The sequence below is a fragment of the Fringilla coelebs genome, assembly GCF_963513975.1.
Source record: "Fringilla coelebs genome assembly, chromosome: 27".
Taxonomy (NCBI): domain Eukaryota; kingdom Metazoa; phylum Chordata; class Aves; order Passeriformes; family Fringillidae; genus Fringilla; species Fringilla coelebs.
Genome location: NC_140053.1, coordinates 1,656,801 through 1,684,782, shown reverse-complemented (window position 1 = coordinate 1,684,782; position 27,982 = coordinate 1,656,801). Strand labels below are relative to the sequence as shown.

Below are 27,982 nucleotides of genomic sequence, written 5' to 3'. Positions count from 1 at the left end.
GGGGCCCGAGTGCAAGTGCAGAGCACTGAACAGAGAGAGATGGAGCACAGAGTCCGTGTGTAGGTGTGTGTGCATTGGGGTGCTGCTATGGCTGATTCAGCAAGCCCACTGAAGGGTTTGGAGCAGGAAGGCCTCTGCTAGCTGCAGGTGGCTATTGATAGGTCAGTATATTTCATAAATTGAGGTTTACTTGTGCATCTTTATTCCATTCTTTTGCTAAAGCTCTGTGCGGCAGATATCGCACTTTCAAACACATCCAAGCTGCAAGGCAATTGGCAAATTACCTGCCTTGTACTTACACCCTGCTCTGCCAGTTTTACACCTGTATATGAGGACATAATGAGGAATTTCTTCACAGAATGGGTTGTTAAACATTGGAAGGGGCTGCCCAGGGAGCTGGCAGAGTCCCCATGCCCGGAGATGTCCAAGGACCGACTGGACGTGGCACTGCGCCTGGTCTAGTGACAAGGTGGAGATCGGTGGGTCACAGGTTGGACTCCATCATCTGTGAGGTCTTTCTCAAGCCGCATGATCCTGCGATTTTGTGATATCGTGGCTGAGCCTGTGTGGGGAGCACCATCAGCACGGACCCCTCAGTGACGGGGACAGGACCTGGGCTGTGCTGACCCCGACACTGGGAACGGGGACACGGGGAACACCAGCCCAACCCGGCGCGGGGACCGGCTGGCTCAGGACGCACTGGTGATGGCAGGGGGGAGCCCTCGGACCAGCACCCTGAGAGACGCGGGGGCTTTCGACAGACCTGGGGATCCCCAGAGCCAGCTCTGTGGCACCAAGTGCGAGTTCTGCATTCCATGGGTGTTCTGAGGGACGAGCCACAGGCCCTGCCGGGCTTCACCGGCCTCCTCAGGCTCGTCCATCTCCGCCTCTGCTCGGCCATCCCCGTTCCAGCTCGGCCATCTCCGTCTGGGCTCGGCCATCTCCGTCCCTGTTCGGCTATCTCCGGCGCCGAGTTTCCTCCCGGCTGCCGAGCGCGGCTTTCCCAGCTGTTTTCCGTCGTCGCTCGGCTCTTTCCGCCTGCGCCTTCGGGTATTTCCGGCGAAGGGTTCGGCTATTTCCGCCGCCGGTTCGGGCGGACTCGGCGCCCGCCGGCCTCGCTCGCTCCGGTAACGGTCGGTGCGGGTTCAAATGAGCCGCGGCCGGGCCGGGCCCCGCCGTGACTCTCTCTGAGCCGGGCCGGGACCGGGGCCGCCCCGCTCGGGCTCAGCGACCAGGAGGCGGAGGCCGGGGAGAGCAGGATGACGGTGCTGCAGGAACCCGTCCAGGTACCGACCCCCGAGCGGCTCAGGCCCCAAAGCCTGGCCCGGCCCGGGTTAGGCCGCCCCGCCCGCTCCGGAGCCGGGGCCCCGGGCCGCTCCCGGCGGCTCCTCGGCCGGTGGGCCCGCAGGACCTCCAGCTCCTCCGCCCTCCCTCCTGCCGGAGCCCGCCGGGCTTCCCCTTCCAGCCTCCCGTCCCCATCCCCGGGCCGGTCGCTCTCGCCCCTTTGCCCCCCGGGCCCCCGGGGGAGCTGTCGGTGTCCCCGCAGCTCCTCAGCCGGTTGGGCTCCCCGGACAGGGCCCCCGCGGGTCCCCCGGGAGACCTGTTGATACTTCGCTCACCTTTCTGCTTTTGCTGCCGTGTCGTGTTTAAATGCTCGCAGCGTGCTCGGATCCCTCCGTGTCGTGCGAGTGAAGGACGTTCCTTCTTCCCAAGGAGTTGGTTTTTTCGGGTTGATGGGAGACCTAGGAGAGAAAATAATGTAAATTTCGTTTTTCTCTCGTGTTTCAGTCTCGCTGCAGTTACTCTGATGGGTTTCCTGTTCTTGTGCTCAGGCTTCCCATCCAAAAGTCGTGATTCACAGAATTCAGAGCTGCTTTTTCTTTTTGCAGTTCCTGTATGCCCATTCTCTAGCTATTCATAATCTTCGTTAATCAGTCGTCTCATTCATATTCCCATTCTTTTAAAAAATATATTTTTAGCGTTTTAACAGGATGTTTTGGGCTTTTTTTTTTCTAGTTACAGCAAGAGGTTCCTGGCAGCAGTGTCTTGTTAGAACATGATTGTGTTCTGTAATGAATATTGTGAGAATTCTTGCTTTTGGCTCTTTTCTTTCTAATGAAAAGGTGGAAGGGGAAGGAAGGCTCCTGTGGAAAACCATCCTGCTGACTTGACTCTGTCTGTGGAAGATGGTGACAGTGAGGGCATTCTTGTAGACCAGGGGTGTGTGTCCTTGATGCCACCACTCTCATTCCCTCTTAGAGCAGGGGTCAGTGCAGTGCTGGAAATGCTTTTGGCCAGCTGGTCCCTCTCCTGCAGAGGCCATCCTGCACCACTGGTGTTAGCTGTGGAGCTGGGCTGGTTGTTTTGCACCAGTTGGGCATTCTAGGAAAACATGGGATTACAATAGAAAAGGAAGCAAGAATGCACTGCAGTGTGAATGAGTGAAGCTGACAGGAAACAATACCAAATGTTTCCAGTGCTGTGCTAACTAGGCTGACCAAGTGGAAACATCTGCTCTCCTGAGAGCTCCCTGATAGAAATGTGGGGTCTTGTTGTGGTATTTCAGCAAGGTAAAGACCCCTCTAATGCTTTCTCCATTCTTAACCTCTTCCCAACTTGGATGTTTTGATGAGGCTTTGCTGTGTTGAATATATCTATTTAGATTGACTACATCTATTTAGATTCTGCTTTTAAATGACAGATCATTCCTTTAGCACTAGTTCTGCTGCTGTCAGTTTTACTGCTGTTCCTTGCTTACAGGAGTGCTGGTAAGTTTAGGAATGATTTGTGACTGGGTAAAGTCCATTGTGTTTCTAAATTCCCAGTTTAGCTGAAGTCCACATACTTAGCTCTGTTTTTATAATTTACTTAAATGAAATTATTGGGAAAGCTGACACTAGTTCTCATTTTTGTCATTGCAGAGATTTTTTCCTGTCTATTTGTCTGTTCTCTCCCAGCCTTTCAGATGTCTACAGGGCTCAGCATTCCAGGAAGAAACTGTCATCCTTACATCCTCACAGCTGTGATGTTACTTATTTGTCACAGTGTGACAGATAAATAACAGAATTTGTGTTTGTTTGTAGCCTTATAAATGTTGTGCTTTAATTACATGAAATTCGTGCCCCAGAAGGCATTCTGGCCACTGGTTAGGTTTTTGCTAACTTTTAAAATTCTTTTAAGTTGAGCAGAGTGCCAGAGTTTACAGCCCTGTGCTGTACTTCCTGATACGGTCGATTTAAAACCCTTCAGCTCCAACATAAAACTGTCCCATGTGCTAAGAAACAGGCTGGATGCCTTCCAAATACTTTTGGAAAACATCTTGGAAAGAAAATGAGCACTTTACTTGGAATTTAGCTGTTCAAGGTGATCGTCTGCTGTGACTCACTGGAATGCTGCTTGAACTTGGCTGCAAGCTGCAGGACCAACGTGTGCTTGTTCAGTGGGCAGAGTTTGTGTAACTGGGGAATGCAGCACAGCCCATCCCAGAGCTCTCCTCCTCCCTGCCCACCCTGAAGGCTGAAATCATGGCAGAATCTGCTTAGCATGGCAATATAGGCTAAAGAGCTTGGAAAACAATTTCCAAGGTTGTATAACTGTCAGAAGAGAACATCTCTTAATAGCTCTTTGGCTTAGATATGAAGTGACACTTGGACAATGCACAGGATTTTCTGGGTAGAAGATGGACCTGTCTGAATCTGATTTTATTTTCCTGCTCTCCTTTCTGAAGATGCCTTGCTGCAGGGTTGTGTATGGTAGTTTTGGAATTCTCTGGTCATTTTGCATTTCAAATTAATTATTTTTAAAAAGAGTGATTAGGACCTAGAGGTTCATCCTCTCTGCAAGCACACTTGAATAAAATGTGGAAACACTTCCAACTTTTCTCCTTCCTATGAGGCAGCCCTGAGAACACTCTTCTGGTGTGGTTTAGCAACTGTATACCACTAGTGCTGTGTACATGCATTGTGCTTCTTTTAGAACAAACTAAATTACTGTGCTATATTGAGATTATTGTTCCTGTCCTAGACAGTGGGCAAGAAAGCCTCTCTTTTGAGGCACAGTCATGGTCTAGACTGTTCTCATGGAAAATTGTTGCTGCATAGGTATGGCTGATTCCCTGCTGCTTTCCTTTCCTCTTCCTGCTCTTTTAGGAGAGTGTGTGTGAGGATCCAGACTCCAGCGAGGGTCAGTTGAGGGCAGGAGGCACATTTTGGACTGCAAAATGATAATTGCTAGAGAACAGGGGTTCTACCAGCTCGTTTCTTGCTTTCACTGGGACTCTGCTCCACAACAATTGTTATTTGAGCCAGGGTGTAGTGTAACTCTTACAAAGTGGCTGTGACACAGCCCCAAATCCCTCGTGTCCCCTCTTAGCCTTTGGCAGGATTGTTCCTGGCAACTTGCTCTGGTTTGAGCAGTCAGATGACCCTGATTTTCCCACTCCCACACCTTTGTTTTGTAAGCTGGCTGAGTTACAGCCCTGCAAAGACAGGATATTTGCCACAGCTTGGCTGGATTCATCTAAAAATCACTTGTGACCTGGTGAAGGAAGAGCTGGTTTTGGGAGCAAGAGAAATGAGAGACCTTGGGCTGCTCTGGCTTCAGGATGCCTTAAAAGATTGTAACCCTGACCTTCTGTCTCCCTGTTTGTCCTGCTCTGTCTGCAGGGCGTGGAACCACCTTCAGCCTGGGATCCTTTCAAGGCACCAGGGAGGAATTCACTTCAGGAGGCTCTGAGGCTCAGTTATCTGAAATATGAAATACAACCAGAGAGAAACAATAGTGTGTTTGTATTGTAATGATCAGACTAAGAGAATTCACTTTTAAATACATCCATATACTTTTACACAAGCTTAAAAGCACCTGTTGACTTCTTGAGCATATTTTTGGGATCTACTGATAGGAGAAAACAGATTCTCTGTAGAGATTTGTTTATAATATTCCCTGTAGTACTTGGGAGCCCTGGTGTGTGCTGTTCATGACGGCTGTGTGGGCTTCCTGTGAAGAGAATTTGCACAGTTTTCACACCCTGTGTTTGTCAAGTTTGTGTTGGAAGAAGTAGCATATGGTACATGTAACTCTGTGATGTTTGGATTTTTTAATTTTTTTTTTTTTTTTTGATGAAATTGGCACTTGCCTTTCCAGCTGGGGGAATAGCACTGCAGGACAGTATTACAGTATTGCTTTCCCTGTGGAAGATTTCTTTTAGTTTTGGAGTGTCTTATGGGTTTTAGAAGCAAATTCTATTTGTCTTTGACTGCTGATGAGTATTAGAGAAATCCTAGATCACAGTGCCTTGAATTCATAAGTTCAGATCTTGTTTGGGATCAGTAATAGCAAAACTACTGGAAAATGGCTCTGTGCAGCTGATGGAAAAGGGCTTTGAAACTGGAGCGAAGACCCCAGATGGGAAGGAACTGCTGTCCCAATCCCAGCCCTACCTTCCTTGGAGCACAAACTCTGATAAGCATGCACAGTACCTTTGGAGTGGGTGAGGAGGAAAGGCTGAACAGATCTTAAATGATTTTTCAAATGCCAGCCTTCTTTTATAGATAACAGACAACTTTTAATGCGATCTGAAGAAAGTTGGCCGAGCAGTTTGTGTGAAACCCTCTTATCCCAGCCCTGGACAGCTCTTGTTTGTCAGCTACTCAGGTGACAGCAGTGCTGGTAAATGACACACACAGGTTGTACACCTGTGTGCATGTTTATTCCACTGGAGTTGTGCCATCCTTCCAGTCTGCACAAATATTGGTTGTCACAAACCCAAACTTGATGCTTGTGGAAAAGAGTACCTGGGAGCAGGATTTGGCTGAGTGTGTAAGCAAAACCAGAAGTAGGTGGTGTTCATCTGTGGCTGTAGAATACAACTTGTCTGTTTCACTTGCATTGCACTTGTTCTTGGGTGCTGCTTCACAATTGGTGACAGTGAAGAGGTGGCTGAAGACCCTGCAAAATGCTGGGTCCTGTCCACCTTGGCCCTTAAGGGAGCACTGCAGCCTCTTCAGGGAAGATCCTTTATACAAAGATGTTTAATCAACACGAGTCTCATCTTGACCAACCCTGAGAGGTTTCTGGGCCTGTTGGGCTTTGGTTTGGCATCCTGGGCAGATGCTTTAATGGGATACTCTGACCAGTTGGGGTTGGATTTTGGTTTTATCTTTACTGAAGGTGTTGTTGTGTGGTGTTGAGTTGTGCACCAGGCTGAGACTCAGTAATTTCCAAGGGGTTTGGATGATTGTGGCTGGTAACCAGTGAGAAACACTCTAAGGTTGATACATGACTTCACTGCAGAGTTTGGTGGGGTTTTTTAAACCTCCTTACTAATAGCTGAAACAAATACAACTTGGCTGGCATGTTAATCCTCCCCTTTCATTTTACAGCTCTATAAAACCAAGCTGAACTTTGCCTTTTGCCAGTAAGAGGTAATGAATTTTTTGCATTTTCAGAGCTAAATGAAGATGCTTTTCTTGCCTTGCAGGCTGCTATCTGGCAAGCACTGAACCACTACGCCTATCGCGATGCCGTGTTCCTCGCAGAAAGGTTGTATGCAGAAGGTGTGTACTTTACAATTACAAATCTGATGCTTTTTCTCAATTTGAATTTGGGATTTGTCAGCCTCTGCTCCTGCTTTATTTTCCTCCTGTTCTGATAATGAAGTTTGCTTGGGGAAAGCAGAGGAATGCCTTGCAATTAGGTTGGAAAATCAAATCATGTAACAGCAGCAATGTTATTTTACAGTAAAATCTCCTTAAAATTAAATTCAGATTTGTGTGTTTAAGTGCAGTGTTTACAGTGATCTGGTTTATGGTATCAAATGGGAGAATGTTGGGGGTTTTTTAATAACCCTCAAGCGTTGCATTCTTCCAAGGGCACTTGAGGATAGATGCAGCACACAAATTCTACAAATTGGCTTGACATTGAAAGCTGTCTTTGCTGATAATGCTGCTCAGATATGTTGATTGGCTCAAAGAGAGTCTTGTGATGGTGAGAGAAAAGCACTGTGAAATTGAGACAGTGAGAATCAGAACATATGGAACAGGTATCTCCTGCTGAATCCCTGCTAATTGTTCCCTCAGCCCTGACAGCTTTACAGTGAAGTATCTTGGACAGTGAGCAGGCAGCAGTAACACAAATCTGTACTTTCTCTGGGTCCTTCAAACACTTCTTTGGTGTGTTCTAGCACCTTTTATTTCTTTAACCTTTTCTCCATGACCTCAGATAAGCTTTTTGTTCTTCTGTACTTCTTTCTCCTTGATACTGGTGGTCAGCTTTCCTTCTCTGTTTTGAAAGGCTTTGTTCCCTAACCACAAACACAAAAAACCCTCAATCCTTAAGCTAAAATACAAGTGTCATGTAATTTCTCATGTTAAACAACCTGAGCTTATAGCTTGAATTAAAGTGTATAAGCTATTTCATGCTCTGTTTTGTAATAAAATATTGTGCCTGCCATGCCCACAGTGCAGGTCTTAAAAATGGAAGCACAAACCTAAGTTTTGAGAAATAAAGGCTTCTTTTTCCTTGTGTCAGAGTTACAAATGGAATCTGGGGTGTTTGATCTGGTGCTGAAATGAGAAAGATTGTGTAGAATATTATGGAACCTAATAATCCAGGTGTTTATGAAGAAAATAGTATTTTAGGTATGACAGAGCTCCCCTGAGCACAACACACTGTGAGGTGCAGGGAAATGGTAGATTGAAGGTAACAAAGAGAATCTACTTTTTGCAGCAGCCAGGAGAAAAATACCTGACTTGATAGTGACACATCTTTACAGAATAATTCTCTGCAAGAATACTTCAAACAGCCTTTTTCAGTGGCCAGCAGTGCTGAGAGAAAGCAGCATGAATGCTGACACTTGGTGCAAGCAATTAACTGCTAACAAAACATCTGGCTCCTGGTTAAAATAAGTGGTTACACTGCAGAGTGGAAGCTGCAGAACTTGAATACAGTGGCTCCATGTTGGCAGGAGTGATTCCACCCTGAGAAAAGCTTCTTTTAAGTCTACCTGCAATTACTGTCCTTGATGGGACATCTGTGGCTTGGTTGTTTCTCAGGACTCTCAAAGTCTGTTAAAGTGGTGGATAAAAATTGATTTAACTTGAATTTTCAAAAAGGTCTTCTGGTGTTTTTAGGATAAAGCTAATAAAATGTCCTCTGTTTGGGTCTTCTGTTTCCATTGTCACTGTTCAGGTGATGACAAAAACTTAAAATAGTTTTCAGTGAAGCAAAGGATTTGGGCAGATTCCCAAAGAGGTTTTTATACAGTGCTCATATTGATTTTTCTAAAGATTTCCCTATAGGTGGGTGAACAAACATCAAAATTGTTTATTTAATGCTGAATTCCATTTGCAGGATAATGTCTTCTGAAAAGTATAAAGGTAATGTGGGTTTATTAAGTGGTTGGAGTTTAAAGTTGCTTGTGTTCATACACAGCTTTTGATTTAAAATATCATTGTGTGAGGGTGATCTGAGTGTAACATTTGGGGAAGCACAGAGTGGGTTAAGCCATGGATGTACAAAATCTGTGAGTTTCCAGGATTAAAGTTACTTCAGGAGTTGATTCTGTCCTTTGTGGTGTAACCATGAGTGGGTCTGACCTCAGTCTCAAACCTGGATGTCAAGTCAAGCTCTTTGAGTAGAACCTCAGTATGGTACACAATTGCAGTGGAAGAAAATTTGGGAACAGACATCAATTCTAAATAATTCCAGTGTGGTGACACTCTGAGCCAAGTCAGTCTTGGTGTGGCCAGCAGGTTGTTAAAGTAGCTCTGGCCTGGCTGCTTTCCTTGCCTTGCTGCTGTTCTCACTGCAAGCTGGCTCATCACTTATTCAGGTTAGGTAGCCAGAAGGATCAAAGTTCCTTCAAAGCTGTTAAGAGTTCATCTGACTGGCCAAGGAAATGGCATAGGAAGATAATCACCAACAGATAAGGAAGACTTCATTCAGGAATGAATTTCTAATACCAGTCCCCATTTTATACCATCTTTATTCAATTTTATTCCATCTTGTCCATAGCTGGCTTTTACTCCCTGCTCCTAATTTTTTTGTACCAAAATGATTAACATCTAACTGGTGATTTTCTTTTCCAGTTCACTCAGAAGAAGCACTGTTTTTACTGGCAACGTGTTACTACCGCTCAGGAAAGGCCTACAAAGCTTACAGGCTCCTAAAGGGACACAGCTGTACCACCCCACAGTGTAAATACCTGCTTGCAAAATGTTGTGTGGACCTCAGCAAGTAAGCAAATCCTTCATGTTCTGTCCAGGGTTACAAATGGATTTTTTTTTTCTGTTTGGATTTCTCTTTGGAAGATGTTGTCTCGTATAAACTAGAAATTCATTGGTCCTTCAACACAAAAGATTGAGTTCAATTTATTTTGCTTTCAGATATGGATCTAATGAGCATTAACCCATGTTGCAAAAACCTCTAAAAGTTGTTGAGTAACTTAGACAGGAATTGCCAAGCTGTGTAGAAAGAAAACAGATCTTTTTTGGGTTAATTTATACAGCTCTGCCTTATTTTCTTGTGGGGATGGTCTGTTCTGATAGAAGCATCCATCTACAAGTAAAATTTCAAGTGGTGGCAAGGAAAGGTGATTTGTTTGTTCAGGTGTTTGGGCTCAGATGCCTGAAAAATGCCTCCCACCCCAGCAGTTGTAAAAAGTCATTTTGAAGCCTGACAGCCAGTGGCCCATTCTGTGTGAGTGCTACTGCTCCTGCAGGTGGAGGAGGTGCAAATTGAGCCTTTGTTCTCCTTTTGAGCCCTTCTTGCAAGAAAGAAAGGCATTAAAATCCATCATCTCTGCCATATTCCAGTATTGGCTCTTAACTCAGTGCATGGGGGCCTTACAGATTGTATTTCTTTGGGAAACAAAGCCAAATTAAGCTCTGTTTTTGCTTAGATAAAGCACCTTCAAAGATCAAGTGTCTTGATTCTCTTGTCCTTCATGCTAGGATTGATCACTTTTGGAAAAGTCATGCTGAATTTTGTGCCTCTGCTTTTGGGTTTTTGTTTTTCTTCCCTCCCAGTAGAGCTGTTTGACTGCAGAGTCCTGAACCTCCCTGTTGTAGAGGAATCCATGGGTTGCTTAATGTTCATTTGCAGGAACTGGTTTGTGGTTTAAAACCTGTGAACACTGACAGTGGATTTCTGTTTTTGTTTGCAGCAGGGTGAAAACACTGGAGTGCCAGTACTGTGAGCCTTGTAACCCCTTTAAACCTCTTGTTTTTTAAAAAGGCTTGCAGAAGGAGAGCAGATCTTGTCTGGTGGAGTGTTGAATAAACAGAAAAGCCATGATGACATTGTTATGGAGTTTGGTGATTCTGCATGCTTTACACTCTCCTTACTGGGACATGTCTACTGGTAAAGTTGCTTTTTCATTTTGCCCAATAAAGTTGGAAGGTTTTAACCAAGCCCAGGTTTAGTCAAACATATCCTTAGTCATTACAGGAGACACCTTTCTCTGGGTTACACCATTTTGGAGCATGATAAATTCAGGTGGATAGTTGTAGAATCAGTCTGATTTGGGAATGGTTAATTTTAATTTTCACCCAGAGACTGAAAACACAAATTCCTCTTTTCTGGGTGGATAAGAATACAACCCAAAAGTCGGGGATTTTTATATACCTTTGGATTTGCTCTGTATTCTTCCTTAAGAAAAACTTTCAGCTTGTTTCTCAGTGTTACCATTTAGATTTTTACTATCAGTGTTATACACGTGTAGCTCTAACCCTCAAATCAAAGTTCTGGGGGTGCCAGGCAGAATAACTTGACAATTGTGTTTTGATTTTGCTATGATGCAAGAAAGGTTTCAGTAAATGTGAAGGATTGATAGAATAGGAGTAGTTGGGCTCTTGGATTCTTCTCTACTAGATCTATTCTCAATTCTTTTCAAAATTTTTTCTTTGTAGCCAAACACTTAAGTGTTGAGTTTAGCTGCTAATTTCTTTGCATAAATATTATCCATAGATACTTAAGATGGCTAGAAGGCTGGCAGTCAGGTTACTGTTGGCAAAAAGGAAACAAGCTGTTGCAAAGAACTGCATCTTCCTAAAAATGAAAATTCTCAAGCTATTCTAGTGCTTATGTAACTTTTTTTGACAACTGTGTCTAAATATGTCAAGTAACTTCAAAAGAACTCAGTATTTCTTGGGCTTGAAAGATGAGGAATGTTTCTATGCCTCTCAACATGTTTTTGTTTTTCAACTCCTCTTCTGGAAAACTCTTGAACAGAAATGCTGTTCTGAAGTTTCCCTGTGAACTGTTTCATTCTTTTTGCAGCAAGACAGACCGGCTTGCCAAAGGATCAGAATGTTACCAAAAGAGCCTTAGTTTAAATCCTTTCCTCTGGTCCCCTTTTGAATCACTATGTGAAATAGGTGAGTCTGCAGAACTGTTTTACTCATGTAATTATTGGGAGAGATTTTTATGAGCAACAATTAATTTAAATTACTTTGTCATTGTTTAAAACTTCTGTCTTGTTTTCTTCCATCTTCGTTATTTATACGTTTTTGGATCTAACAATCCAAATGTGCTTTCCAGCCTACATTTAGTAGACACTTAGAACCTGTTTCTGAGAATAGCTTGAAAAAAACAATATATAAAAATTATTAAAATATTGATTGTCCAGGGTTTTGTAGTAGAAGAATGGAAGAATATTTCTGCTTTAGTACCAAGGGCTCAGAGTGACCTGGTCTAGTGAAGGGTGTCCCAGCTTATTGCAGAGGGCTGGAATGACATTTTCATTAAGGTCTCTTCCAACTCAAGCCAAATGTTCTTCTAAAATCCTTTGTCCCCTGTCCTTGATTCAGACTGAATATTCAGTGTATAGACCCAGCAATAACTATTAAATCTCCTTCCACTCTTACAGGTGAAAAGCCAGACCCTGACCAAACATTTAAATTAACATCCTTACAGAATTTCAGCAGCTGTCTGCCCAACACTTGCACAACAGTGGTGTCTAATCACAACATATCCCACAGACAGCCCGAGAGTGTCCTCATGGAGACACCCCAGGACACAATTGTGAGTTTTGCTCAAATCATTGTAAAATCATTTACTGAAATCAGTTTATCCAGCTTAACTGAAAAACATTAATTGAACTATACCCTGAGTACCTAAGAGCTGTCTTTTATTCTTCAGGAGTTGAACAGAATCAACCTAGAGTCCTCCAATTCAAAGTATTCCTCCTTGAATTCAGATTCCTCCATGTCTTACATTGACTCAGCTGTGATTTCCTCAGATTCTGTCCCTCTGGGGTCAGGAACTGCCATATTGTCCAAACAGGCTCAAAATAAACCAAAAACTGGACGGAGTTTACTGGGGGGACCTGCAGCTTTGAGCCCACTAACTCCAAGGTAAGTCCTTGGGATGGCCAACCTCTGGCCAGAGCTGAGCTGCTGCTGCTCTTTGGGGTTTGGAGCAGGAGGGCTGGGGCTGCACAGCACACTCAGACACATGGTAGGAGAATTTCTGTGCAAGGGAAACCCAAACAACTTCAGGAACTGCTCTTGCTCCTAGTATTCATCTCTTCTGGTTTTTAAACCAGCAGTTGGTTATTTGGAGAGGAATTGTTGATTCAAGATATTGCTTATTGCCATGTTCTCACTGGAAAAATCTCTGAAGGGATATGCTACTGCTCTGGAATAAACTTTATTATGAAGAAAGGCCACTGTAAAGAGCTTTTCTTGAAGTCCAGCTCCTGATGATCCTGTGGGTCCCTGCCAGCTCAGGATATTCCATGCTCTGGGTCTGTGTCTTAACCCCTGCATCAGACCAGCTCTCCAGGTCTAACATTCACACACTGACCCTTCCTCTCTGGTTTGTTCTCAGCTTTGGAATTTTACCACTAGAAACCCCAAGCCCTGGAGATGGATCCTATTTACAGAACTACACCAACTCCTCCTCTGTCATTGATGTGCCATCCACCGGAGCACCTTCAAAGAAGGTACCTTGCATTCTGAGCTCAGCTGCTCTGCTCACAGCTTGCCATTGCAGTGCACTTTGAAGAAGAATCCATAATACAGAAGAAAAAACATGGGAGCTAAGTTTTCCCCCCAGATGCCCAGGCTGTAGTTGCTGGACTAATCTAGGGAAGATCTCTCGTGTTCTGTCCACCTCCCATCACAGAGGGTTGTACAAACAAAACTTCCCAACAACAGCAGATTCAAACTTTTCAGTTTGCAGGGTGGAGTGTGAAGACTTGGAATTATTTTATTTATTTAATGTATTTTCTGAAGCCTCAAGAGAGCTGAAGCTACTGATCTCTTGCAAGTAGTTCTTGAGTTGTGGTTTACAGTCCAGGGTAATAAAAATCCTCTCAGTGTGAAGGACTGAGAGAATGGTGCTGTTTCACTCAGCAAAGTCTTGCTAAAACTAAAAAATGCCTGCTTTGCTCAGGAAGAAACTACTGTAGTTGCCATAGTGATAAATGAGAGGTGGAATGTTGGTGACAGTTGAAGAACTATTTGTTCCTTTCTAAAAACAAAAACCTGAGGATTTTTCCTTGTATTTTTAGTAAATCTACAAGTTGCATGAGGGGTGTTGGTGTTTTATAGGGGGCACTGTTTTGAAACAGTGTTGAATCTCTCAGAATTAGAACTTGAGCTGCCACATTTGCTCTGGATAAATCTTGATGCTGTGCCATTCTGAAAGGGAGATTTGGGGCCAAAACAGTCACTTAGGAATGTGCTTTGTTTGGCTGATCCAGTTCCTACCCCGTGCTTGCTGAGGACCATTTGCAAACAGTGGCTTGTGCTGGACTGTGCACATAGAGGAAGGTAAATTTCCATGAGTCTGAAAATGGAAATAAAGTTAGTAAGGTGCAGCTCTTCTGAGAGCTGAAGAGCTTTGGGAAATCCAATTGGATTTGCTGCTGTTTTGTTGCCTTGCTGAGTGTGACGCAGCAGCACTGAGGTGTAAATTTCACTACTCCACCCTTAGGCCCTACCCAGATGGAGCTGTGCCACTACCAAAACACAAATATTAAATACATTATTTTTAATAAACAACTTAAATTCTGGTTCATGCTTTGTCCAGTGCAAGTAGTGAGTGTGCCAGTTCCACTTTGCTCTTCCAGTTCTGTGTCAGACAAGGTTTGGTGGAGCTGTGGCTGAGCAGAGGCAGTTTCCTAGGAAACACTTACATAAGTGAGTGAAGCATTAGGATGAATCCAAGGGCTTCCTGTCTGAGTGGGCAGGAAGTTTCCTTGCCACCTAAACCATCCTCTGGTGACAGAATCTGGGAAAGGAACAGAAGGACAGAGCTTTAGGGGCTGGATAATGCACAAACTGACATTGCTTGTGCTGGTGTTGATCCACTTGTCCCTTTCTGGTGTCTCCTCCAAACAGCTATCACTGAATTGAATGTTAGTTTCCCTGGAGTAGGCAGAAAGATAATTTTTTTAAGCTTTTAAAAAAAAATATGAAGAGGAGGATCTGTTCTGAAAACAGGCTGAGGTGCTGTGCAGTTTGTGAATAGCTTCTGAATGGGATTGTAATAGGATAATTTAAAAATCTTTTTCTTTCTTCTTTTTTTTTTTTTTTGTCATTTCTTTTTTACAACTTTCTGCAGGAAAAAGCCTTTAAATATGATGTATTTTAATTCCCTTTTGTTCTTGCACAAACACTTTAACATACAGTTTCTTGCCATTAGATGGAGATTCTATATCTTCAAATAATGTGCATAAGCTTTGTAGACTTGCTGTTATCAACAGGTAGAAGGAGAAACACTTTGGATGGTTTTCCCTGGGCATGGGGGAACCCTCTCCTTTATTCAAATAATTCTCCTTCTCACGCAGGGTTTGGTGGGTGGAGTGGGCTGGGTTTGGCACAGCAGAGATGGAGACTCCTGAGTGACATAATAACAAACCTGTAGAAACTCTGTGTTGTGCAGGCTGTCAGCAGGATCAGCCAGGCTGGAACAAAATCTGTCTTCTCCCAGAGTGGGAATAGCCGGGAAGTCACTCCAGTTCTTGTTGCACAAACACAGAGCTCTGGTCCCCAGACAAGGTAAAACAATCACAGTTCTGGAGCATTTTTATTTAAAGCAAATCTAAAAGCTGTTACTATTAAAAGTGGAATAAAGAAGCTTACCTTCCAATGTGTCATTTTTCAATTTTCCTTTTCAGTACAACACCTCAGGTATTGAGCCCAACCATTGCTGCTCCACCCAACGCGCTGCCTCGGCGGAGCTCTCGCCTGTTCACCAGTGACAGCTCCACAACCAAGGTACCAAACCCCCCAGTGCTGCAAATCCCTGCCCTTCCCATCCATGCCACTGGGCCAGCTGTGAATTTCCACATATTCATAGCAGTTTTAGCAGCTTAAGAACAGATTCTACAGTGAGCAGGGCATTGTTGTTACACATAATTTTACACAATTCACTCTCAAGTTTAGATTTCTGCAGTGAGCAGGGCATGGTTGTTCCACATAATTTTACAAAATTCACTCTCAAGTTTAGATTTCTGAATTTAAAAGACTTTTATATAACATATATAAAACTTATATTTATGTATATACATATGTATACATATAACTCTTTACTTTTCTTTTTTGCAGGAAAATAGCAAAAAATTAAAAATGAAGTTTCCACCTAAGATTCCAAACAGAAAAACGAAGAGTAAAACAAATAAGGGAGGAATAACTCAACCAAACTTAAATGATAGTTTGGAAATTACCAAACTGGACTCTTCCATCATTTCAGAAGGGAAAATTTCCACTGTTGCACCACAAATCCAAGCTTTCACGCTACAGAAGGCAGCAGCAGGTCTGTTTGAGCACTGTTGGTCTGTAGTAGAGTAAAATCTGATAGATATCTGTGTTTTAATGTTGCTTCAGTATTTGCTTCTTTCCCATTTTATTTAGCATGCAGCTCTCACCTTTGTATAGTGATAAAAACTGATTTAATTCAAGACTTTGTTAACTTAGAAACATATGAAGAAATATCGGGAGTTGTAATTGTCAGCAGATAAATCTTGCAAGCTCTGGTCCTTATTAATGATTAAAGTATTTTCAAAGTATATAAAGTATTATAAATTGTTATGCAATGTATAAATTATGATAATAGAATAACTATTATTATTATTATAATTGTGTTACAATGTTATAAAGTATAATTTCAAAATTTTAAAGTATGTCATTTATGACAGTATTATCATTGGAAACTGATTCAAAGGAGTTACTCATAACCCAAACACCTCTTAACATGGGCTTTATGTGGTCTGTTCTCCCTTGATGTTTCCCATTTGTTTAAAAACAAGTCTTTATTCAGATTGTCAGAAAATCCTAAGCAAAATGCTGAATTCCCCTCTTTTGGCTCAGTAATGTTTCCAGGCAGCAAGAGGATGTATCCATGGCTACCAGGCTTGTGGGAACTGCTCAGACCTAAAGAAATGTTTGAATAGCTGCTAGAAATGCAGAACTCCACTCACCCTGAGCCCCAGAGTTTAAGTTCTCATTACTTTCTGGTTTCCCTTACAGAGGCTGATATTCAGAATATCATGCTCATGTTAATTAAGTGTATAATGTTAAGAGTATATAAACCTTGTTTGGAAACTCCTGAAAGGTTTTCATAGGAGGAGTGCACAAGGGAGAGATTTTGGGATTAGCACTTCCAAGTAAATAAGTCTCAGCTGTTTTATTTATTTTTTTTTCCCCACTTTTATTTATTGTGTTTTTCTCCTAGAAGGTTTGATGAGCCTTCTCCGGGACATGGGGAAAGGTTATTTAGCCTTGTGCTCATACAACTGCAAAGAAGCCATCAATATTTTGAGCCATTTGCCATCCCACCACTACAACACAGGCTGGGTGCTGTGCCAAATTGGGAGAGCTTACTTTGAGCTGGCAGAATACATGCAGGTAGGAACAGGGGCCAGACCTTCCTCTTCTCACTTTGCTTTGGCAGTTTTACACAAAACCTACAGATCTCCTGGAAAATCCAGGAAAACTGCAGTTGTGGTAAATGCATCAGTATAAAAGTTACACCTGGAATGGATTTAGGTCTTGAATCTGCTTCATTAGAGCTTTCTCATTTGAGCTTTCCTAAAATTTTTTCTTAATTCCTCTTGTATCTTGTAAGTTGGGGTTTCCTCCTTGTGTGTCCTGTCTCTATCTCGTGCTGTGCTGATGGAATTGTTTGCACTGCACTGTTTTAGAATAGATCACTCAACAATTTGAGCTCTAAACCAAAAATCTTCTCTCCATTCTAGTTAATTCTGATCACATCAGTGACCCAGTTTCCTTTCCAGCCTCACAAATGAAACATTGGCACAGCTGAGGTGATGCCAAACTGCTCCAGAATCAGAAGTGAGCAGTTGAGGGTAATCCCACAGTTCACCTCTCCTTGGCACTGTTGTCCTGACAGCTGATGTGCCTGTTTTCTAAGTTTTTAAAGCACTCCTTGGCAGAATGTGTGCAGGAGATAAAGGAGAGGGAGGTTTTGAGCTGTGCACAGTCTGTTTCAAGATGGAACATGCTGGGTGCTTTCATAGTTTATTTAGAAAGGTGAGGTTAATCACAGAATTCCAGGGTGGTTTGGCTTGAAGGAGACTTCAAAGCTCATCCAGTCCCACCCTGCCATGGCAGAGACACCTTCCACTGTCCCAGGCTGCTCCAAGCCCTGTCCAGCCTGGCCTTGGGCACTGCCAGGGATCCAGGGGCAGCCACAGCTGCTCTGGGCACCTGTGCCAGGCCTGCCCACCCTCCCAGGGAACAGCTCCTTCCCAGTATCCCATCAAACTCTGGCCTCTGGCAGTGTAAAACCATCACCCCTTATCCTGTCACTCTTTATTGGGATGGTTAACAATCATAACTGGCCTATAAAAGTCTGTTGCACTCTCTCTGATTTTGTGGATGATGTTTTTGCCTCATTCGAGCATGGATAGAAACAGGAATGCAGCTGAGTCAGCAGGAGGGAGAGCTGGCTGCATTCCTGCTGGCAGAAGTATCCTGGGATCCAGTCACTTCCTTCCCTTGAAAGGAAAGTTCAGGGCTTTGCAGCTCTGTGTAGAACACTTAAAAAGCAGAGAGGATGCTCAGGCTGGATGTGAGGCCTTGGACCTTGACCTCTGTGCTCTGCCTTGGTGGGTGGAATTTTATTTTAAGTTTCATTTCTGTTCTCAGGCTGAGAGAATATTTTCAGAAGTGAGGAGGATTGAAAACTACAGAGTAGAAGGCATGGAAATCTATTCAACCACACTCTGGCATCTGCAGAAAGATGTTGCCCTTTCAGTTCTTTCTAAGGATTTGACAGACATGGATAAAAACTCACCAGAGGTATAAAAATGCTGTGGGCTTGAATGAGAAGAGGGGAATTGTGTGTAGTAAAATCAGTGATTCAGAACAGAGCTTTGAGGTCTAATCCAGTGTACTCTCCAGTGGGAATACACCTGAACATGGCAAAACTGGAGAGGGAGCTGGCAGGGTTGTCTGTTGAACTGCTGATGCCTGAAATGGTTCCTTAAAATTTGAATATCAGCTTATGTGGAACAGGTTGAAACCTTTTATCTGTTAATGGTTATTTAAATTTGCCTTGGCACCATTCAACCAGGAAGATCATGGGTTAGTCAGTCACTCTTGCTGCAGAGATAAGGAATATCTTTTTCCTGTACCTTTTAATTGCTGTAGCTAATTCACTGGCACTTAAAATATTTGTTCTAGAATTTATTTGCAGATGTGATGTTGCACATTTTTATCCCAAAGTCCATTAAACTGCAGGGTGTGTGGTAATGTAGTCACAAGGTGCCAAAACTCAGAAATCTTTCAATGAGTGCCACAGTAAAAATAAAATATGTGAGTTGATAAATGTGCTCTCAAGAATTGAGCAAACTGTAGAGGATATTGAAAATCTTTTTTGTAGAAGAGGAAATCCAATTCCTGTTGTCCTGTTAGTTTGTCTAAGAGTGGAAAACAAACTCAATTGAACAGCTGGTGGTTGTAGAAAGATTAGTCAGGATAGAGGGAAATGCAGATTCTAATCCAAGCAGTGGAAAATAGTTATGTGCTTTGGCAGTGATGCTAAAAATTTGGGGAAGTTGGGGACCCTGAGCTGTGGTATTTAAAGTCTTGATGGGTGCTGAGCAGCAGGAAAAGAGGAGGTTGTTGCTAAAATTCTTCCTCTGCAACTTTCCAGATTTGTCACTTGGAGGGAGCTGAAGAAATAAAGTACTATCTCCCCTTTTGTTATTCTTAAATATCAAAGATGTTTTATTTCTGGCCTTTTCAACACCTTCAAAAGCTTTAGTCATTAGTCATCAAAGGATCTAATTGGTGCAGACTTGTTGGGTGTCCATGGATTCTCCCTTTCTGTAATTCAGCTTGTTTATTTATTCATTTATTTATTTTAGAAAGTGTGTTTAGCCCTGCTTGCCTCACAGGAATGAGCCTGAACTAGCTGTTGATTTATTCCTATTTTTACTTTTTAATCTAGAAGTTATTTATAATTATTTAAAGCAGTAGAGATAAATGTGTTCAGCTCAAACTTAAGTCACTCAGAGTAGTATAAAAGGTTCTGCTCCTGTTGTTCCAGGCCTGGTGTGCAGCAGGAAACTGCTTCAGCTTGCAAAGGGAGCATGACATTGCCATCAAGTTCTTCCAGAGGGCCATCCAGGTGGATCCAAACTATGCCTATGCCTACACCCTGCTGGGCCACGAGTTTGTGTTGACAGAAGAGCTGGACAAGGCACTGGCCTGTTTCAGAAACGCCATCAGGGTCAACCCCCGGCACTACAACGCCTGGTAGGTCTGGTTTTATCCCCTGGGACATCCCCCTGCTGCTCCCTGGGCTGCAGAATTCCTGCTGGAGGAACATCTCCTGGGTGCTGCCACTGCTGGAGCTCCATGGAGTCTGTCTGGTTTGGGTTGGAAGGACCTTACAGCCATCCAGTGCCACCCCCTGGGACCACCTTCCACCTCCCCAGGCTGCTCCAAGCCCCATCCAGCCTGGCCAGGGACACTCCCAGGAATGGGACAGCCACCACTCTTCCCTCCTGGAGAAGAGCAAAGCCATTCCTGCAGAAGATAAGGGGCCACTTTCACAATGAAGGCCAAAAATTGACTTTTTTTTTTTTTGTTTTCACTGATTATTTAGTCTGTATTACCCCAGCTGTTTTGTCCTGTTGGGCAGCATTCTTTGTGCATTATGTGTCCTCAGTTGCAGTTGGAGAGATGAGATCTCAGCCTCTTCATAGCTTAGGACACATTTAATTTCTTACAGCTTTTTAATACATAAAGCAGTAAAAGTTAGATCTGTGAGTGTGATAGTGTTAATAACTTTTGTGTCCTTTTGTTTAGCAGCTCCTTAGCCAGTCTTGCTGTGTATCACACATCAGTTCTTCAGCCACCCAATGGATAACAAAAAGAAATAAAATTTTAGACAGCTTTTTCCCCCAGGAAATTCATTCCCACCCTAGATGGGGCTGGCAAGGCTACAAACCATTCCTGCCACGTCACTTCCACTGACAGAAACTAATTTGGTTAAAATGCAGTGCTGCTTACCAGAATTGTTTCTCTGCTGCAGGTACGGGTTGGGAATGATTTATTACAAACAGGAGAAATTCAGTCTGGCAGAAATGCATTTCCAGAAAGCACTTGATATCAACCCTCAGAGCTCAGTCCTGCTGTGTCACATTGGAGTAGTAAGTACATGGCACTTAACTTGGGTGAGGAGAAGGTTGGGGTGGAGAGGAGGTGAGGAGGATTTTTCTTCCTGTAGAAATAAAATCAGACTTGGTCTAGAAGTGGGCAAATACTTTTCTAAAGGAGCAGATTGTAAGTAAAGGGTTTGTCCTTGCCCAGCAGATGAGCTGTTATTTTTCCCCTTTTGGAATTGTTCTCTCTTTGTGTGCCAGGTCCAACATGCACTGAAAAAATCTGAGAAGGCTTTGGACACTTTGAACAAAGCAATCAACATCGACCCCAAGAACCCACTATGCAAATTCCACAGAGCCTCGGTGTTGTTTGCAAATGAGAAGTACAAGGTCAGTCTGGGTGCTTGTGGCAGCCTTGAAATTCCTGGAGCTGGGAATGGGGGTGCCTTGGGAATGTTTGCAGCTCACCCTGGGGAGCACCAGGGATTGCAGGAAGAGCCTGGGACATGGGAAGCATTTGCTTTGGCAAGTGCCACTCTCACCAGGGTGGCATTTTGATTGTAATAAAATCTGGGGCCATCAGGTGTTGCTTCTTAAATTATTATTTTAGTCTGACCCACTATCATGAATTTATACCAAATTATTAAAAAAACTCAGCCAGCTGCCTCATATCCAATTACAGCAATAAGAACCAGCTGTTTCCAAGGTTGTGTTGTGGAGGGAAAAGTCAGAAGTGAAGCAGTTTTGGGCTGAACCCTGCTTAGACTAAGAGAAGATCTTCCCACAGTGTTTATCCAGCAGCTTTTCCTCTGGCCAGTGTTTTTTGGCTCCAGAAGACAAGCCAAGTCGGTTTTGAAACTTGCCTCAGAAATGTGTGTGCACACTGAAAGGGAAAACTTTACTTAAAAACTTATTTTTTATTTCTAACTGCAGACTAAATATTTTTCAGTTGAATTTCTTAATGATGCCAGGTGACTCTCACAGCAGAGTAAACAGCTCCAGCATCAAGAACTAATTGAAAAGTAAAGTAGAAGTTTCACTAAAAGTGTTTGGTTACAAATGCCTAATAGAAACACTCTTTCCAACCTTTCAGTCGGCTTTACAAGAACTTGAAGAACTGAAACAGATTGTTCCCAAAGAGTCTCTTGTTTACTTTTTAATAGGAAAGGTAGGTAAAACTTCACTGTGATCCTAAGTTCTTTGGTTTCCTTTGCTGCTTAATGAGGAAATTTGATGCCTGTCACTAAGATGCTTCCACTTGGAGCAGTATTCTAAAAATTCCCAAAGCTTTAAATAAAGCTTAGTGCTCACAGCTGTATTATGTGCCAGCTTTTAAATGCAGAGGGCAGTTAAAGAGAGCTGGAGATCGTAGTCCATCCCCCAGTGAGCAGGGCTGGTTATTTGCACATGTAACTATTAAAATATTGAATCATTCTCATGCATTGTGTCAGAAATACTGAACGAGAAGCAGCTCCATTCCAACCTTTCTTGTGTGAAATGCCAGAGCAGTGCTCTAGTGACATAAATCCTCCTTCCCATCACCACCTCTGCTGATAAGCTTTAAATAATTTCTGCTGGGTAGTGTCTGGTCACTTGGAAGCACCAAGGCAAACTTTCCTCTAACACAAAGAGCTGGAGAACTCTCTGTCAGCAAGATTTCTTTATTTTGTTTGAACTGGAGAGAGGTGAAAGGATTTGTGCTAAAATGTGTTCACTGGTATTTGTCCAGGAGTAGCTGGACCTCTAAACTGACATGAGTAGCCATGTCTAGAAAAACTGAAGTATTTTCACTATTTAAATGCTCAACACAGATAAATAACTTCCCCATCTGCCCTTAATGATAAAGAATCTCTTAACTGCTAGTTTATTTCTTTCTATTTGTAAATAGAAACACTTGCTCTTTCTACACATCTGTGAGCCCTAAGGGAAATAAGTTTTTCATGTCCACCCTCTGTTGCTTTCCATAAAACATCACTGAACTGTGGAACCAAAGCCCAAACCTTCAAGTAGCAGCTTCATGTAAATGTAGCCTTTTCTGCTTTTTTTTATGTTCAGGTTTATAAAAAGCTGGGTCAGACACATCTGGCCCTAATGAATTTCTCCTGGGCAATGGACCTGGATCCCAAAGGAGCCAACAACCAGATCAAGGAGGCCATAGACAAACGTTACCTGCCCGACGACGAGGAGCCCATCACGCGCGAGGAGCAGATCAGCGAGTGCTACCCCTACGAGTCAGGTCTGTGCTCCAGGAGCCTCTGCCCTGAGCCCTGGGGACAGGGCCAGCTTTTACAGCACATTTTGTGCTCCAGGAACCTCTGCCCTGAGCCCTGGGGACAGGGCCAGGTTTACAGCACATTTCTGTGCTCCAGGAGCCTCTGCCCTGAACTTTGGACAGGGCCAGCTTTTACAGGTGAAACATTTCTATGCTCTATCCCAGGAGCAGCCTCTGCCCCTGAGCCCTGGGGACAGGACCAGCTTTAATAGGTGAAACATTCTGCCCAGTGAGTAGGAACTCTGGAGGCTCTTCACTCAGAATTCATTCATTGTCCAGTGATAGTGGCTTCTTTGAGTCAGGTCTCATAAGCTCTTGGAGGTCTATTACTCACTCAAGGTAGCTCAGCTACTTTTGGGGACATAAAATCAGCAGGATGGCTTTGTTTCAGTGTTGGAAACAAAAAGGTTTAATAAAAGGCAAAATAACAAACAGAGAAAAAACTGAGGTGCAAGAGGTTTTTGCTCTTGGCAAAGCACCTCACAAAAGTGATTTGTTTCTTTGTTCTCTTTTTTTTCTAGTAAATTGCCTAGGTGAGACTTTTTGGCTTTTATCTAATCAGCTATAAGTTTGAGGTGAAGTCCCCAGGCCTATGAGGTGGCTTTTTCACCTAATCAAGGAGAGAAACTTTTGGGCTTCTTTGTTTTTTGTTTTTTTTTTTTTGAGGGGACAAAGGATAGTTTTTTCACTCCCTTAACAGAGGGCCCATCCCTATATTGTCCCTGCAGAAAAGGTGGCATGAAGGGTTGTCAAATTCCTTTAGATGTAGTAGGACAGAGATCATGGTAACTCTATACAAATCATGGATGGCTTTAAGAGTGTGCCAGGAGAGCAGGACATTCCCAGGGCTGCAAGTATTCCATCATAAAGCATCAAATAACTTCAGAGTAAATGAATGGCAGCTAAAGTTGTCTGTAGATGCTTTTTCAGAAGTTAAACTGGATGTTGGATCAAAATACTTGGTGTCCTGAATATAAAAGGTGGATTTTGATGAAGGTCATGGAAGCAGTTTGATTTGGATCAAGAGAAAATAAAACACTATGGGGAGTAATTCACAGAAAGGAACAGCCCAGGTTTTTCTTCTCTCAGCTTTTGATTATGAACTTAAATTCCATAAAGCATGGACAGTCATAAATATTGACTTATCTGCAGGCTGAAATGGAGATAAAAAATAAATGCTAATAAGCAATTTAATTGTCTTCCCACAAAGAAGGACCTACAGCAGGATTTGGATTCTTACTAATAGACAAATGGCTGTGTCCTGCAATTCCAGATTTTCAACTGAAAAATAGGGAAAGGTGACAACTGTTTATCACGTTGGTTTTTATTGGTCCTGTGTGCTTTTTAATATGGGAACTTTACAGTGCACTGCACTTCTGGAAGTACCAGTTTTTCTGTCCCTGCTGTTGTAATTGGGGTGATTTTGAGCCCCAGCTCCGTGGGCTGAGCCCGTTCTGACCAGGAGATGGAGACAGAGACTGGAACTGCTCAACCACACCTGAGCAGTGCAGAAAAAACCCAAAGACCAACGAAACAAGAAAAAAATTTAAAAAAGGAAAAAACCTAACGGCCTAATCTGTCCAATAAGCATAAAGAAAATAAGTGCTGGGCTGTGTCATGTTCAGCTTCCCTGGCTGTGCAGAGAAAGTGTGGAAGAGTTCCACAGCCTCAGCTGAATGACCCTCTCGGGGTACATGGGACAAATAAAAGTAATTTAAGGTAATTTGAGGGGGAAGCAGAATTTTTCTGTGAGTGCTTTGGCTGCCCTGCCTGGGCTGGGCTGGGCTGGGCTGGGTGGCAGGGGGAGCTGTGCAGTGGGACAGCCCCTGACCCCGAGGTCTCTTTGTCCCCACAGTGGGCACAGACGAGTCCCAGGAGAGCAGCATGACGGACGCGGACGACACGCAGCTCCACGCCGTGGAAAGTGATGAATTTTAACCTCCAAGAGCCAGTGTCTGAGCTTGAGTGTGTGTGACTGGTACTGTCGTGTTCTCCCCTTCCTTGGCATCCTGGGTTCTACATCTCTGAGCCAGCACTGTCGTTGTTCTCCACTGACACCACGAGTGCACCTCAGACCTGAACTTAGCAGAGTTCATGGCAGTGCAATATCCAGCTGCTGCTGAGTCTGACTAGTTGGCTCTTACACATTTATGGCAGTGACTGAGGAGAAAATGCTGGTTTTGAACTCCCCCTTGCTGGAAAAAAATATCATGGAAGACAGACTTGTGCTTTGCTGTATGGAAGCCAGTAGATGTGGGGATAGTACTAATGACGAGGTGTCTTGTTCTTTTTCCAGAAATGTGTCTTAGTTTGGGTCTTTCTTGGTAAGCAGAGTGCTGAACCTCATTTCCAAGTTCTCCAAGGACAGTGTTGACAAACAGGCTGTTCAAGACTTTTGCATATTGTAGTGTAACTTAAATGCCAGGGAGTGTCAGTGACCTTAAAGCTGCAGTGTCTCCAGTGAGCAACCAGGACTGGGCGTGTGTCAGGCCAGGTGAAACAGCCCTGTCCCTGCCCAGGGTGCAATTGCAGGAGAATCACATTGCAGGATCAGAGCTTTCATCAAATGCTTTCATGTTCTAACCATGAGTTAATTTATTCACCCGGTTTTGGAAAGGTCAGTGTTTACTTCGTATTTCTGTCAGCACCACCTTGCTTCATTTTTCATGCACCCCTTGACTTGTTCTTCCCCTTTGAAGAATAAAAATTAATAAAGGGAAAAATCAAGAGAGAAATGTAGATACAAGTGTAATGTGAAACATCAAACCCTTAATCCTGTGAGAGTGGGAAGACTGGAAGCCTTAATACAATCAGAACCTTGGTCAAATGCATCAAATAATTGTCTCAGATCAGTATCTCCTTAGGTCTGCTATCACTTTGAAAACTATTTTGTAAAGTGTGGTCCAAGCAGGATGCAAAAAATGTGCAATTATTTGTCTTTTTCCTTATTTTTTTAAGCTGTTCTTTCAGTTTCCCATTCTAGGAACACTTTCCTTTCCTCGAGGGTCTGTTTCTGAGAGGAGAAAGCTGTGCCACGTTAGTGAGTCCAAACTGCTCTCTGTAGCATTCTGCAGCAGCAATTGGTGCCCTTTGTGCAGTGATGATAAAGAAAGTGTATGATACAAGCAGTTTTAAAGAGCAATTTATGCCTAATAAATTGGGAATGATACAAATTTCATAGCACCGTATTTGTTGTGATCAGTCTTAATTTTTTTTTTTCTTAATCTATTGGTTTTTAGGTGTCTCTTAGTTTCCTTTACACTTCAATTTCTTTTGAATTCTGTCCTTGTCCACTTGGCACCTCTTCTGTCCCAGCTTCTCTCTGGTCAAGAGCCACGTGGACACTTTTATCCTTTGAAAAATCATCCCCAAGTTCTGAGCAAAAATAGAATTCTGTGGTGTGGTGGGTTTTATTTTGAAGTAAGAGGATGGGCAGTGAAAAATAGGCTTCAATTCCCCTCATAGGGTGAAAAAAACCCTCTAAAATCTGAGGAATGAAAAGAGGTTAAACGAGCTCTGTGCCTGTGCCCTGCACTTTGATCAGCTGGGTCTGGGGATTGATCTGGGCTGGAGTGAGGCTCTCACAGGGATTCCTGGGGTGCTCCGGGTGATTCCCCTTCCTGGAGAGCCTTCCCTGGGGAAGGCACAGGGCTCAGGTTTCCCTGGAGCTGCTCTCACCCAGGGCAGAGCTCCCAGGCCCTGCTCCTGAGGCTCCTGGGTCTCCTGCTGTGGTTTTCCAGCTCCAGCTCATCCCTCACCAGAGTTTGAGCAGCACCTCCTGGTAAGGTCTGCAGGCAGCACTTGTGGAATGCCACTAATTACCATGTTAATTGGCTTCCTTTTGGTTCCCAGCATATTTTTCTAAACAAAAAGCAGGAGGAAGCAGGTGCTATTTACTTTTCCATAACAAATGTTGTTCTTGTGGGGACCAGAGATCCAGGAATTGTGGGGCCTTTTTTTTCTTTTTATTTGTTCCCTAAAAACTACAGTAAAACTTTCGAGCCCTTGGAAAAAGCTCTTCATTGAGCTGGGATGTTCAAAGGATGTTTGTGCTGTTTGGAAGATTTAACACATAAAAACATTCCTGGCTTTGTATGTTCATCCTACCTTAAAGGTATTTTCTTTCTTCCCAAGAATCCAGGGTCACATTTAGCCCTTGCTGCTATTTTACATTCTAAGGAAAAATACAAAATTAGTATTGAAGGACTAAAATTTGGCTCTTGAGGAGGGACAGAGAGGAAGAGGCTGAGCATAGAGGCACTGGCAGGGAGGTGAGCAAGTGTTCACAGAAGAGAATTAGGGAGCTATCATTTTCTTACAACAAAACTATGGAAGAATGCAAAGTGTGGGTGTGGTGTTACTATTTGCATTGAAACAATGTAATTTGTCCTTTTTTTCTTGATTTTTTTTTTTTTTTTGCTTTTCTTGATTTTTTTTTTTTATTTCAAAAATTGTACAGTCCTAGGGGGAAAAAATTCTTTTCTGTTAATATATTTGCAATTCATGAAAGGATGTGGAAAATCCAAATAAATTACTTTTAAAAGCAGGCTTAGCCCCAGGTGCTTTGGGTCAGGGGTGGGATTTGCCCTTCAGAAGTTGGGCAAGTGCCAGAGGTTGGGAAAGGTTTAAGGGCACCTTGGGCTGCTCAGGGCTCTTTTCTGTCCTGTGCTGCCTGAGCCTCCACGTGTCACCTGTAAATCCACCACAGCCTTCCAAGTGGGCTGCAGGGTCCTGGCTGGAGTTGTGGGTGAGGTGGGAGGTGTGACATGGGTGTGACAACCGGGTGTGAGCACCTGGAGCCAGCCTGGCAGAGCTGGGGGTGCTCCCCTGGAGAGGAGAAGCTCCAGGGAGAGCTCAGAGCCCTGCCAGGGCCTGAAGGGGCTCCAGGAGAGCTGCAGAGGGACTGGGGACAAGGATGGAGGGACAGGACACGGGGAATGTGTCCTGCCATGTGTCCATCCACTGCCCAAAGGCAGGGATGGGTGGGGTACTGGGGATGGATCCTTCCTGGTGTCCAGAGAAGTTGTTGCTGCTCATCCTCACTTTCCATCCTGCAGCAACAGGAGATTGAAGAAGCTCTCAGGTATGGAGCAGGTTGGTTTTATTTTCTTTTTTTTTCTGCCTTCCAT

General features: G+C 43.5%; 1 protein-coding gene across 2 annotated transcripts; it reads left to right on the top strand.

Annotated features, from left to right (window-relative positions):
• The first annotated feature begins 1,030 nt into the window (after positions 1–1,030).
• On the top strand, positions 1,031–27,539 carry CDC27 (cell division cycle 27). 2 transcript variants are annotated; one of them, XM_084222063.1, is made up of 19 exons: positions 1,031–1,286; positions 6,479–6,554; positions 9,087–9,234; positions 10,234–10,359; positions 11,278–11,375; positions 11,867–12,021; positions 12,139–12,353; positions 12,829–12,943; positions 14,890–15,005; positions 15,125–15,224; positions 15,555–15,762; positions 16,684–16,853; positions 18,117–18,269; positions 19,522–19,730; positions 20,512–20,629; positions 20,843–20,971; positions 21,675–21,749; positions 22,637–22,817; positions 24,709–27,539. In XM_084222063.1, exons 1-19 carry the CDS (start codon positions 1,260–1,262, stop codon positions 24,789–24,791), a joined length of 2,502 nt encoding a protein of 833 aa, XP_084078189.1. In that variant the 5' UTR covers positions 1,031–1,259; the 3' UTR covers positions 24,792–27,539. The 2 variants fall into 2 exon arrangements, with proteins under 2 accessions (XP_084078189.1, XP_084078188.1); XM_084222062.1 differs by having other exon boundaries at positions 1,032–1,286; positions 16,681–16,853.
• Positions 27,540–27,982: the final 443 nt, after the last annotated feature.